The following is a 12,101-nucleotide window of genomic DNA, read 5'->3' as shown; positions in this document are numbered from 1 at the left end:
AAAAGCAAACAAAGGGAGAATAATGCCTCTTTAAGTCATAAAAATGATCAGAATTAAATTCTATAGAATATTTGGCAGTGGAGGCAGTTTTAGAGCTTTATTGCACTGCATCATAGAATCTTGATACTGACCAACAATTCAATTATGAGAAATATCACTGCTGAGTCTAATTCTGTCCCTGCCTCTTGTCCATACATGTGCAATTCCATTAGAGGCCACTGTATAGCACTCAGAGGAGTCGCTGGGTCAAAATCCTGGAATTCCCTCCCTAACAGCACAGTGGGTGTACCTACACCACAGCGACCTGCAGCGGTTCAAGAAGGCAGCTCACCACCACCTTCTCAAGGGCAATTAGGGATGGGCAATAAATGCTGGCCCAGGCAGTGATGCCCACATCCTGTAACTGGAATTTTTTTGAAAATTGTTCGCTTGTATGATAGTGTAAGATGGGTCAATTGATAAAAATGGGTAGAACTGTAAAACAGGCTGCTGATTTTCTATTGCCTGTATTATATCACAAAGTTGCCCCCCCCCCCCCCCCCCCCCCCCCCCCAAAAGGTGTGGAAACCATGGCTGCCTTTTCCCCCTTCTTAGCCAAGAAGAACAGAAGGCAATTATCATACCTCTTCTTGTTGCCCTGGGAGACCGGTTAACTCCGTACAGATAAGAGAGCAGGTCTGAGGTCATTTTGATTTTGAGCCTCACAAATGCAAAGTTAGCCTGTGTTCTATCTTGACAGTTAGAGCAGTCTGTTACGTTGGTCTGGATTTTCATCCATTGAGGCAGGTAGAGGGAGTCAGGAAAATTCCTTGCTTGCCCAGCCTGCCTTGGCTATTCAAAGGTCCCGCCTTGGTGCTGTGGGACTTTATCCCAGTTAAAATAAAAATAAGCCCTCCAGCCTTCCCCACCTCAAACCTCCTCATCCCCCATACACTCCCCATGCGTCACATGCCCCTCACCCATCTCCTATGGTTTCTTAGGCCCTCCATGCCACGCCATGCCCCCCACCCCAAACAATCCCTATAGCCCCTCAAGCCCCCCTCCCCCCATGCCAAGCTGTGGCACTTCCATGCCCATTTCACAAGCTCAGTTCTTTTAATACTTTAATGGATGTCAGGGCTCTCAGCCAAGAATACATAATGAGGCTTAGCTGTGAGCCCAGAAATCCATTAGCCTGTTGAAACACCTGAGCCTCAGAGAAAACATTGATTAACAGTTCTGACTCTGATCTCTCTGTCAATTTCACAATGTCTATTTACACAAGTTAGAGGTTTCAAGTGCTTTCAGTTTCTGGTATTGAAACTTTAAAGGATATGGATGATTGACACTTTTATTGTCGTATGAATTATAGTTTTTTTTGAAAGCTTTTTTACACATCCAATGCCACCGGAGGGTTCATTGCTTCTCTACAGTGTATAGTGGGTGAATAGGCATGGAAGTGCCATAGCTTGGCATGGGGGCATAGGGGTTATTTGGGGGGCATACCTTGGCATAGGGACATGAGCTCCATGGGGTTTGTTTGGGGGGCATACCTTGGCATAGGAGACATGAGGAGGAACCTTTGAACTTATCTTTCAATGGGTCTGTCATCCAGACTATGGTCCACGACACCTTTGAGGAGCTGTGAACTCCGACTCTTTGAAATGCTGACCCGACTCCATGAAAATTGTGGAGGACTAGGACATGCCTGTCTCCAATATGGAGTCTGCCAGGTCAGGAGTGCAGGGTGTGGGCTAGCCCGCATACTTAAAAGGCTCTTCTGAACATTGGGAACCCCTGGAATGGGATCGGGAATCCCAGAATCAGGACCCGCCTGGCATTTTTAAAGGCTCCTGAGTCTTCCAGACTTGGTGAAAATCCAGGCCGTTGTTACTGTTGTCTGTGTGACGGCTGGAGCGAGTGAACACTTGCCTGTGGCTTTAGCTTTGAAGGCTGTGGTGTGTTTCAACATGGAGCCCCAGAGACCCTGTACCACAATGGTGAAATGTTGAATCAAGTTGCTATGAAGAGAGATCACCTTTTCTGGGAGAGGTGCTGGGCGAAGGGCAGGCTCATCAAAATGGGGAGGAAAGATTCAGAGAGTGAGTTGGCCTGATCTGTTCTTGTTTATCTTCTTGTAACTGGGTATAAAACAGCATTTATGGGTCTAGGAGATACGTGTCTGCTTGATATTCTGGCCGGAGTCTTGTTGAAGGGAAGTGAATCTAACAATGTGTAGGAGGAGATTTTTTTTTAAGCAAATAGAAATGTATAGGTTGAGTTTTTTGGTTGCTATAATCATTATTTCCTCTTTGGCAGTGTCTCGGAATTCCTCATGGGAGAGGTGGACAGCAGCACTTTGTTATCATTACCACCAACAGATAAATGCAGGGTGAGTTCATGGAATGAACCAGTGTACTGGAAAGACCTTTGCGTGTACGCGCTAACCACATATGAAAGGTTCTTTGTCTAATTTTCCTAAATTAATTTCTGGACAAGCTTTGTAAACTCTGGCCCTTGCGGCCTTTATTCTTGCTGAAGAGTCTTGAATCACCAGAATGGTAAGTGACCTCTCTGCAGATGGCATTCAGCTTTAATCAGATCGATCTAATCTGAGTGCCATCTCCCAAGGTTTATACATACAGATGTTGTACATTAAAGGGATTTACTTCTGATGCATTGTCTTTAGTTTCCAAGCTCAGTGACCTTCTAATGTCCCTGTGCAAATTTTTTAATGTCCATGAAGTAATTAAATAACAACATGATTTATCTGGGAACGTCTGGGTCAATGCAGGGTCACATTTTACAAAGAAAATCAGTTCTTGCTTTGACAGAACTGTTACCTTTTTAATTTTGGTCCTGGGGTGGTGGGATTGTCCTGTGAGGAGAGATTGAGGAGAGTGGGCCAGTATTCTCCAGACTTTAGAAGAATGAGCGGTGATCTTATTGAAATATGCAAAATTCTTACAGGGCTCAGCAGGGTAGATGCAGGAAGGATGTTTCCGCTGGCTGGGCTGGGGTCTAGAACCAGGGTCACAGTCTCAGAAGAAGGGGTAGCCATTTAGGAAAAAGATGAGGAAGAATTTCTTCACTCAGGGGGTGGTGGATCTCTGGAATCCTCTACCCCAGACGGTTGTGGAGGCTCAAGCATCGACTATGTTCAGGACATAAATTTCTAAATATTAAAGATATCAAAGGATATGGGGATAATGCAGGAAAATGATTTTGAGGAGATCAGCCATGACCTAGTTGAATGGCAGAACAGGCTTGAGGGGTCAAATGGCCTACTCCTGCTCCTAAGTTTATATGTAATACATATTGCTGGTAAAATATAATTTTATCTTCCTTTGCTTCATACGGTTAATTATTGTCAAATAATGATAGCTGACAAGGATGGAAACTAAATTAGGCCCCAATTAAATCACCAAGCCAATATTGACCCTGAGGCCATGTCACCATGGCAAGACAATAGCAGATGCATTTCAGATGTTTATACTAGCCTGGTGCAAATCCTGTTACTTGGCCAAGGTAAGATCCAGCATGAAGAGTTGGGGGTTTCTGTTCAGGATTATGCTTGGAAAGAACAACTTCACATCTTATACAGCTAAGGTTGCCAACCCTCCAGTTTTGGCCTCGAGGCTCCAAATTGAAGATCAAACTCCTGGACATTGCTGTGTACAATCCTGGGGAAAAATTATTGGGACATTGAAAAAGATTTTATTTTTGTCATTTTGTTTGAACATTTCTCTTTACCAGATATAAAATTGAAAATGGGGGTAAAACAGCCCGCTTGGCTGACAGTCAAGCATCGTCCAATTCAGTAATGATTCTTTTTGCTTTCCAATTGGCAGAGGAAGGCAGTACATCACTAGGATGGATGTGTTGGCCAACTAATGGCAAGTGCGTGAGGGCAAGTCATGTGATGAAACGTCCGGAATTAGCTTTAATCACAGTTGGAAACCCTATTAACAGCTGAACATCCGCTTTGTAATATGAAATTCTCTTCATGACCTATTTACCCTTGCTGCACCCACCAGCCCTATACCGTCCCCATCTTCCCAGTCCCCTGACTCTGACTTCTTATGCACCTCCCACCTGGCCCACATTCTGGAATTCGCTCCTGCCTTCTATATCTCTCCCTTTAAGTCCACTCTTAAAACCAACCCCTTTGTCCAAACTTTTCATCAGCCCACCTAATATCTTTGATTCTGCCTCTGTGAAGCACCTAGAGATGTTTGTGCTATGTTCAAGGATGTTATACAAATGCCTGTTCTTGTTGAGTTCACATTTTATCCACTGGAAATGTGAATTTTCACGTGCAGTGTAAAAGGGCTTTTAAAAGCAATGATATTGCAGATTAACTGAAGCTATATTGGTAGCAAATGATTACATTTACTCTTCCCATGGCACTGTGCCTGCAAATGTGCCATTAGCTTTAAGTGCTGAAATACGACTCTGATTTTAAGTCTGGGTGGGACCTGAGACAGGCAAACTGTCCTGACCCCAGCTGTCTGAGGCTCAGGAGACTAACTCCTGCATGGCTCCCCTGGTCAGCTTCCACACTTGAAACTGGCTGCAAGTGGCAGCTGATCGGCAGGCAGGAGGTACCATGTCATGAAGGAACTGTCCTCATCACTTGGGCGAGTGGCTCCGGGGGGGGTGGTGGGGGAGGGTTGTGAGACCGGATATAAAGACTTGCCTTCTTGGGGCTCTTCCAGCTCCAACTCCTCTCCCTGTGAGATTAGCCTAGCAGTAAAGCCCAAATATTTTGTCACAAGTCACATGCTCAGGATGAGTGGTAAAGTCATTGTCAATTCGCAGAGTTGGACTTATTCTTAAGTAGCGAGGCAGAAGCACCCACTGGAACACAGTTGCAGTTGGGGATGTTGGTTCCCTTGGTCCGGTTTTGTTTACTGCCCCAAGGGTGGAGGGACAAAACACAGGAGCCAATGTCAAATGGTTGAGGCAGGGACACAAGGAGTAGGATGTTTGACTACTCATGTATGTCTGAGAAGAAATCATTGGAGATTGCTTTGAGATTTGAGGCAGTCGAGTGGCAACAACATTATCACATTACACCAATTGCTTTACAGCCCTGTCAAAAATATATTTTCATTTTGAATGATGTTCCTGCCCTTCTAATGTTGAATGTGACCCTAATGTTTCCAAAAGCCTGAGTGTTTTCAGTAAGTTAGAAGTGAAACAAACCTTTGTTTTTAAGAAGTTAATACTGTCATCAGCAAACTACCCTATTTAACTGAGTAAATAATGCAATTCCATAGCCACATTTAACTAACAGTTCAGGCACGGGGTGTCCTTTCATAGTCCTTCAGACTACAGCAACATCAAGTAACCTACAGTCTGATTTGGCCAAGATGTTCTTCAAGTGTTTTACATTATTACAAAGATGGTGACACCCTTGTTGCTTCACTTCACTTTTTTCCCTTCTCTCTTCCAAAAGTGATAACTCCTAGCAGAGGCGCAGCTCCACAAGTGTCAGTCGCCTTCCATAGGGACCAAAACAGTAATTGGGTGACCGTGCGGTGGTGGCACTGAGTAGGGAGCAGGAGCAGGTGATTTTTTTGCTTTCTCTTCCTCCTTAACTCGGGGAGGCTGAGATTAATTTGAGTAATTTGACAACCACCCCGACTGCGATCGGCTAACAGATAGTGGTTGTCACCACAGGCGTGCATAGCTCCAATACAGAGGGAGCCTTTACCTCGGGATGACCCCTCTTACTGCTTCCTAAGGTGAGGAAAGTTTTTAGAGTCCACAAGGCGTTGTTGTCAGTGCTAGATACTGGTATGTTTCGTTACTGCACATTGACTTGTATATGAGCGAACTTATCTATTGAGGTATATTAAAATGCAGGTTGTGCTGTATTTTGTATTGTTGCGTGAAAGGTGCAAAATGCCTGATCTTTCTGGCCCTCAGCCCTTCTTTTTAATAGCATCAACCTTGTTCTTAACCATTTTATTTAACCACAAAACATCAGACTATTTGAATACATCTAGCAGACAGGACATTTGTCAGGGAGCAAATGGCCCTATTTACCGAACTAAAGATTCAAACGTTATTTCTTTTCTGCGTGAAAGATTGAGGAGCTGTTTATTTCTTGTGAAAGCCATTTTTGTCAGTTGCCGTCTACGCAAGTTCATTTTATTTTATTTTTGTATTTTTGCTTGATTTGCCAAACTTGATCCCCATGAATTGAGGTCACCTAGATATTCCAAGAGCCCCTAAAAAGCTCCTCCAAAGGATGATGTACTCTGTGTGACCGTCAGTGGCAGATCATTACCAACAGCCTCTAGAGTGTAATCTAGTAGCTCTGTAGAGTTCAAAGGCAGGAGGAAAAGAGTGGGAGAAGAGAAGTAACATCTGTACCACAAGGCACAAGATAGATCCTCTAAATAACATTGATCATTATTATCTGCCTGTTTCTTAACCCAATGCATTATCTACTTGCAGGTAAGGCTAAGTATAGTTCTGACAAAACAGGGGAAACTTCCTGACCTTAGAAAGATCTCCTTGTGCATGTGTATATCTGTGTGTGTGCGTGTGTGTGTGTGTGTGTGTGTGTGTGTGTGCGTGTATATCAATGTGCACGTATGCCGCTGAGTGCATATTTCTGTGCACGAATATATCTGTGTGTGTGTATCTGAGTGTATGTGTGTGTATGTGTATAATGAAGAATTTTTACCTAACCTAAGCTTGTAGCTCAGCCAGTTTAGGCTTGAACTACAATAAGGAAAGCTGCAAATGCTGGGAATCTCAAAATGATGCAAAAAATACAATAGCTTCACCAGCATCTCGGAGAGAAAGAAAGTTTCACAGTTCAGAGGAAACCTTCATTGAAAGAGTTAAACTTGACTGGGTAATCTGAGGTTAAAATCACTTTGAACCTTTGAGCTCAACTCAAATTAACTTGACCTGAATGTAGAAACTAAAGAAGGATCTCACATCCCTACCAACAAGCCATTTATTCAGAGAGCCCAGGATTTTACCACTTAAATTACCTCGATCCAGTGGAGAATCATTGATGCCTGTAATAGCAACCTATGATTCCAATGAACTGTACAAAATGTAACTTCTTGCTGCGCTACTTGTCCTGGGTAATTATATTTTTGGACTTTCTTTGAGTATTTACAATACAAAAAGTTTTATCTATTGCTGGCTTGAGTATTGATACTGTTTACAAAGATAAATTAGTTACTGTCTGTCAGAATGCTGGAATGTTCAAGTTAAGCTAAAGTAAAACAGAAATTGAAATTTTACCAAAATTGCTGCTTTGTTAATTTTTCAAAAAAAGATGCATCAGCAGTCTGGGCAGAGCCTGAACAAAGTACTGGACTAAAAGGCATTCTTACGGCTTTGCATTTTCTAAAGGGCTGTGATGAATATCTTAGCTGGATGAAACCTTAGGCTCAACATAATGGAACGCCTTGGAATGTTCCTCTTTGATGTTCGCAGATGTTCTAAGAAGTTGAGCTGGAAGTATACCTTGATCACTTGTCTTGGCCACTTGGTTTGTTCATCTATGTATGAGTCTAATTTCCTTTGTATGTGTTTGCAGTCAATGGAGAATCTGTGTGGTGGAATTGCTGTACAAGGCGATATGGTACAGGCAAAGGATGAGTTCAGTGATTCAGGTAATGTAGGCTCAGTAGCTTTTAGTCAGCATAGATTAAGCACTGAATCATTTTTCTGAAAGCATAAAGCAATGCGTGACATATATGGATGAGACAAATTACATCCTGTACAAATTTGACCAGGATGCACTATGCGACCTTATCTTTCTGGACCTGTTTGCATCCTCTGCTGATATCTCTCACCTGCTGTTTAGCTGAATATGACGACCCCCTTGTACCTATCCGGTCATAGCCAGAGAATCTCCTATAATGGTTTCTCTTCCCACCCCTGCACCATTAATTCTGATGTCCCCAAAAGATCTATCCTTGGCCCCATCCCATTTCTCATCTCCATGCTGCCCTTCAGAAACATTATCGAAAACCATGTGTACGCTGATGACACCAAGCTCCACACACTGCCATTCCTCTTGACCTCTCCACTCTCTGTGCGGTCAGACTGTTTGTCCAACAAGGGTGAGCTGAAATTTCCTGCAGCTGAATGTTGGGAAGGCTGAAGTCGTGGTCTTTGCTCCCCATCAGAAGCTCAATTCCTTTGATACCAACTCCACCCCCCTCACTGGCCACTGTATCGAGCAGAATTAACTTGTTTGCTACCTCAGCATCCTATTTAACCCTGAGCTGAGCTTCTAATCTCATTTTCACTCGGTCAGCAAAATAATCTCCTGCCACTTTTGTAATATTGTCTGTCTTCACTCAGGGTTGCGTCCATCTGCTCCTGAAACCCTCACCAATGTCTTTATTACCTTCTGACTCAACTATTCCAATGGTCTCTTGCCCACCCTTCCACCTTCTTAACTAGGAGCAATGGAAGTCCAAAGAGGTTTTAGGGTCCTTGTATGCAGATCACTAAAATGTAATCATCAAGTACAAACAAAATCAAGAGGGTTAATTGAATGTTGGCCCTTATAACTAGATAGCTAGACCAGAAAGGGGAGGGAGTTTTGTCATAGCTATACAAAGTCCTACTCCCACCTGGAGTACTGTTCTGGGTATCGTACCTTAGAAATGATACATTGGCTGGGGAAGGAGTGCACCGCAGAATCACCAGGATATTTCAGCGTTCCAAGGACTCAGTTTTTAAAATTCCATCCTCATGTTCAAAGTCCTCAAATATGGTATTGCCACAACCCTATCTCCATAACCTCCTCCAGCTTCATAAGCCTCCAAGAATTTGTATTCCTCCAATTCTGGCTTCTTGCCCATCATTTCCTTCACTTTAGTGGGAGATGCCGGCATAGTGGTGATATCACTGGACCAATAATCTAAGAGGCCCAGGCTAATCTAATAATCTAATAATAATAATAATACTAATCTAATAATAATAATAATAATCTAATAATCTAAGAGGCCCAGGCTAATGCTCTGGGGACACACAGGTTCAAATCTCACCATGGCAGCTGGTGGAATTCAAATTCAACTGATAAAATCTGGAATTTGAAACTAGTTTGAGTAATGGTGACCATGAAGCTATCATCAATTGTTATATTAAAAACTCACCTGCTTCACTAACGCCCTTTAGGGAAGGAAATCTATTGGTCTACATGTGACTCCAGACCCACGGCATTGTGGTTGTCTCTTAACTGCCCTCTGAAATGGCCTAGCAAGCCACTCATTTCAAGGGCAGTTAAGGTCAAGGGCAACAAATACTAGCTTTGCCAGTGATACCCACATCCCATGAAAGAATAAAGAAAAGAAAAGCTCCACCATTGGTGACTGTGCCTTCAACCATCTAGGTCTTAAGCTCTGGAATTTCATCTCTCCTCCTTTAAGACGCTCCTTAAAACCTATCTCTGCTTTTGGTCACCGGTCGAAGTCTCCTTTCTTGGCCAGGTGTCTGATTACACACTTGTGAACTGCCTTGGGGCATTTTGCCATATTAAAGGTGCTTTACCAATGTAAGATGTTGTTGGAACACTGCAGTTAAGAAAAGTTATTGTTGGGGGATGCAGTCAAACCAACAAAACAAGACTATCGTCTACACTGACGTTAGAAGTCAAATATTTAGAAAATGGATTTCCACCTTCCCAATGGACCCTCTTCATTAGACAAAACTGTTGCATAACATCAGCCCATAGGAACCTGCAGCAGGTGGTACTGTGAGGGCCATTTTGAAATGACTGAAAGAGGGTAGTTTTAATTTCTACCTCTCATTAGGCACCTTAAGCTGTGCTGCTTCTGTAAGAATAGCTGCAACCAAGTTTCTTGTCCCAGGAAACACCTGCTTCATGCTGTATATTTTAATATCTCAGAACTATGCAGATATGACACTAGTTTCAATGCATGTAACAGGTTTTAGTCACAGTGCTTTGAAATGCCTGCTACATGCTTCTAGTTGTGCCTTCCAGCTCTTTCTACAGCATTGTTTACTTGTCTCTGAGTCCACCAGCATGCTTAACCAGCCAAGCACAGTGAACATCAATAGGAAACAAACTCACATAATCAAACACAGAACAATTAAACCATTTAACGCTACACTTCCTGTTTGTGTTTACACTGGGATCCTAAGGCAGCACTAAGAGCTTAGCTGCAGGCCTCAAAGGTGAGCTTCTGGCCACTGATGTTGGGGTTTCTGGAAAGCGGTAGCCAAAAGACCTTGAAGATCATTGAGGCCTGATTGAAATGACTAAAAACAAACTTTTCCTGCAAAATCTTTGGGTGTTTGCTGACGCACAGGGGTCACAGTGCAACTCCCAAGTCTTGTTTCTATGGGTCCTCCCTTCACTAGATCCAATGGAAAGCAAACTGTGGCATCTAGCTGGAAATTCATCTTCGTAACTCATCTAAATTCTTAGACGAGGTCTGACTACTTCAGGCAAAGCTCAAGCCTTGTCTATCTGGAAATTCTGGCAGAGAATAGTTGGAGGGGAGATCTGATCCTACAAGTGTCCATCCTTTATCCTCTCCACTGCATTTAGGAACTGAGCAATTCCTGGACAGTGAGAAAGGCAGAAATGGCCCTGATATTTTAAGAAAACAAATATTCCACACAATCTACATGAAACCTGTTAGAAATTGAGCCCTTTTCCCCGAAGGACTATAAGTAATATATGTCTTGTTTCTCACTTTCTCTCTTATATCTGATTACAGGCAGTCTCTCTGCAGAAGAAGTGGACATAATACTTCAGAGGTCTGAGGGTGGTGTTGAAGCTGCTTTGCAATATGCCAAAACCGTTTCCAAATACATGAAAGATCTGATCAGCTATCTGGAAAAAAGAACAGCTTTGGGTGAGGCAATATAGAGTTTGTCATAGTCATTGTCGCCTTTAGACCAAGAGATATATAGGACTGAAGTCATGTCATTCCATGGTTGGTACTTGCTGTTCGGCATGTCTGGATTCCATGATGTTATTGGTCACTGTCATTCCAATAGTTATCAGTCACTTGTAACCTTAGTCAACGCCTAAAGCTAACCAAACAGTTGGATTTGGTAGATGTTGGAGATTTTACACTAATGCAACCAATATCCTGGATTGTTTCAAAGGTTCACACCAGTAAGGAATATTGAAGTTCCTTCCAACACCAGCTTTCATTTCTGTAGCATCTTTGTAAGATAGGAAAATGCCCCAAAGTGTCAAAAAAAGGAGGTGCTAGGAGGGGGTGTGTCCAAAAGCTTAGTCAAAGAGTTAGGATTTAAGAAGCGTCTTAAAGGTGAAGAAGTTGAGAGAGAGAATTCAACATCTTGTGGCCTGGATGCCTTTGCCATTGATGCTGGAAAGACATGGGGGAGGATAGCATGAGGGGCTCATGCCAGTGCAACAGGGAGTTCATGGCAGGAAAGTTACATCATTGGTTACAGGAATGGGATGGGGTAAGGTTTGTAAGCACAAAGCTGAGAACTTAATATTTTAGCCATTGGTAGACCAGGAGCCAGTGGATAGGGGTGATAAGTTGATGAGACTTGGCACCAAATAGATTACGGGGAGCAAAGCTTTCTTTGATCTGATGTATATGGAGGCTGGAGGAAGGGAGTGGGGAGTAAGCAGAACATTGGAATAGATGAACCTGGAGATGACAAAGATGTGGATAAGTGTTTCACCAGCAGATGGGCTGAGGTAGAAACCCAAGAGGGATTGTCTTCCTTTTACCTGGTGGGCTGAATGAGATCTGATAAATCTCAACTGATTGTTACAGGCAAATTTCGACTGTAGATCGCCCGGTCATTCCTACTGTTCTTCCTCACTGCCTCATTGTTTCCCTCCAGTTATTTGTGGCCATTAGTATTTGACTATGAATGAATTCAATCAGAAACTGTCCATGTAAAGTGATAGAAAATATGAAAAATGTTATGTGATTAAGCACATTCTGTTTATGACAGGAGTATTTTATGGTTTTCTGCAGAAATGGACTTTGCCAAAGGGTTGACAAAGCTGATCCATACCTGTAGACACACTATTACACAAGAGGTAAGGAAATGGTATGCAAATGAATGATGGAGCTGTACGTAAAGCGGGACAGTGCTTACCGCTGAATTTT

General features: G+C 42.9%; 1 protein-coding gene across 6 annotated transcripts in view; it reads left to right on the top strand.

Annotated features, from left to right (window-relative positions):
- Positions 1-12,101, top strand: part of LOC121286884 (rho GTPase-activating protein 45-like) — a 191,983-nt gene that overhangs the window by 134,812 nt on the left and 45,070 nt on the right. For all 6 annotated transcript variants that reach the window (XM_041204097.1, XM_041204096.1, XM_041204101.1 and 3 more), the window contains 4 exons: positions 2,299-2,371; positions 7,553-7,628; positions 10,716-10,853; positions 11,967-12,031. In XM_041204097.1, coding sequence (XP_041060031.1) covers positions 2,299-2,371; positions 7,553-7,628; positions 10,716-10,853; positions 11,967-12,031 — 352 coding nt within the window. The remainder of the gene's footprint in view (positions 1-2,298; positions 2,372-7,552; positions 7,629-10,715; positions 10,854-11,966; positions 12,032-12,101) is intronic.

Source organism: Carcharodon carcharias, chromosome 14, assembly GCF_017639515.1.
Source record: "Carcharodon carcharias isolate sCarCar2 chromosome 14, sCarCar2.pri, whole genome shotgun sequence".
Classification (NCBI taxonomy): domain Eukaryota; kingdom Metazoa; phylum Chordata; class Chondrichthyes; order Lamniformes; family Lamnidae; genus Carcharodon; species Carcharodon carcharias.
The sequence above is the reverse complement of the archived record's forward strand: the minus strand, read 5'-3'. Positions and strand labels throughout refer to the sequence as shown.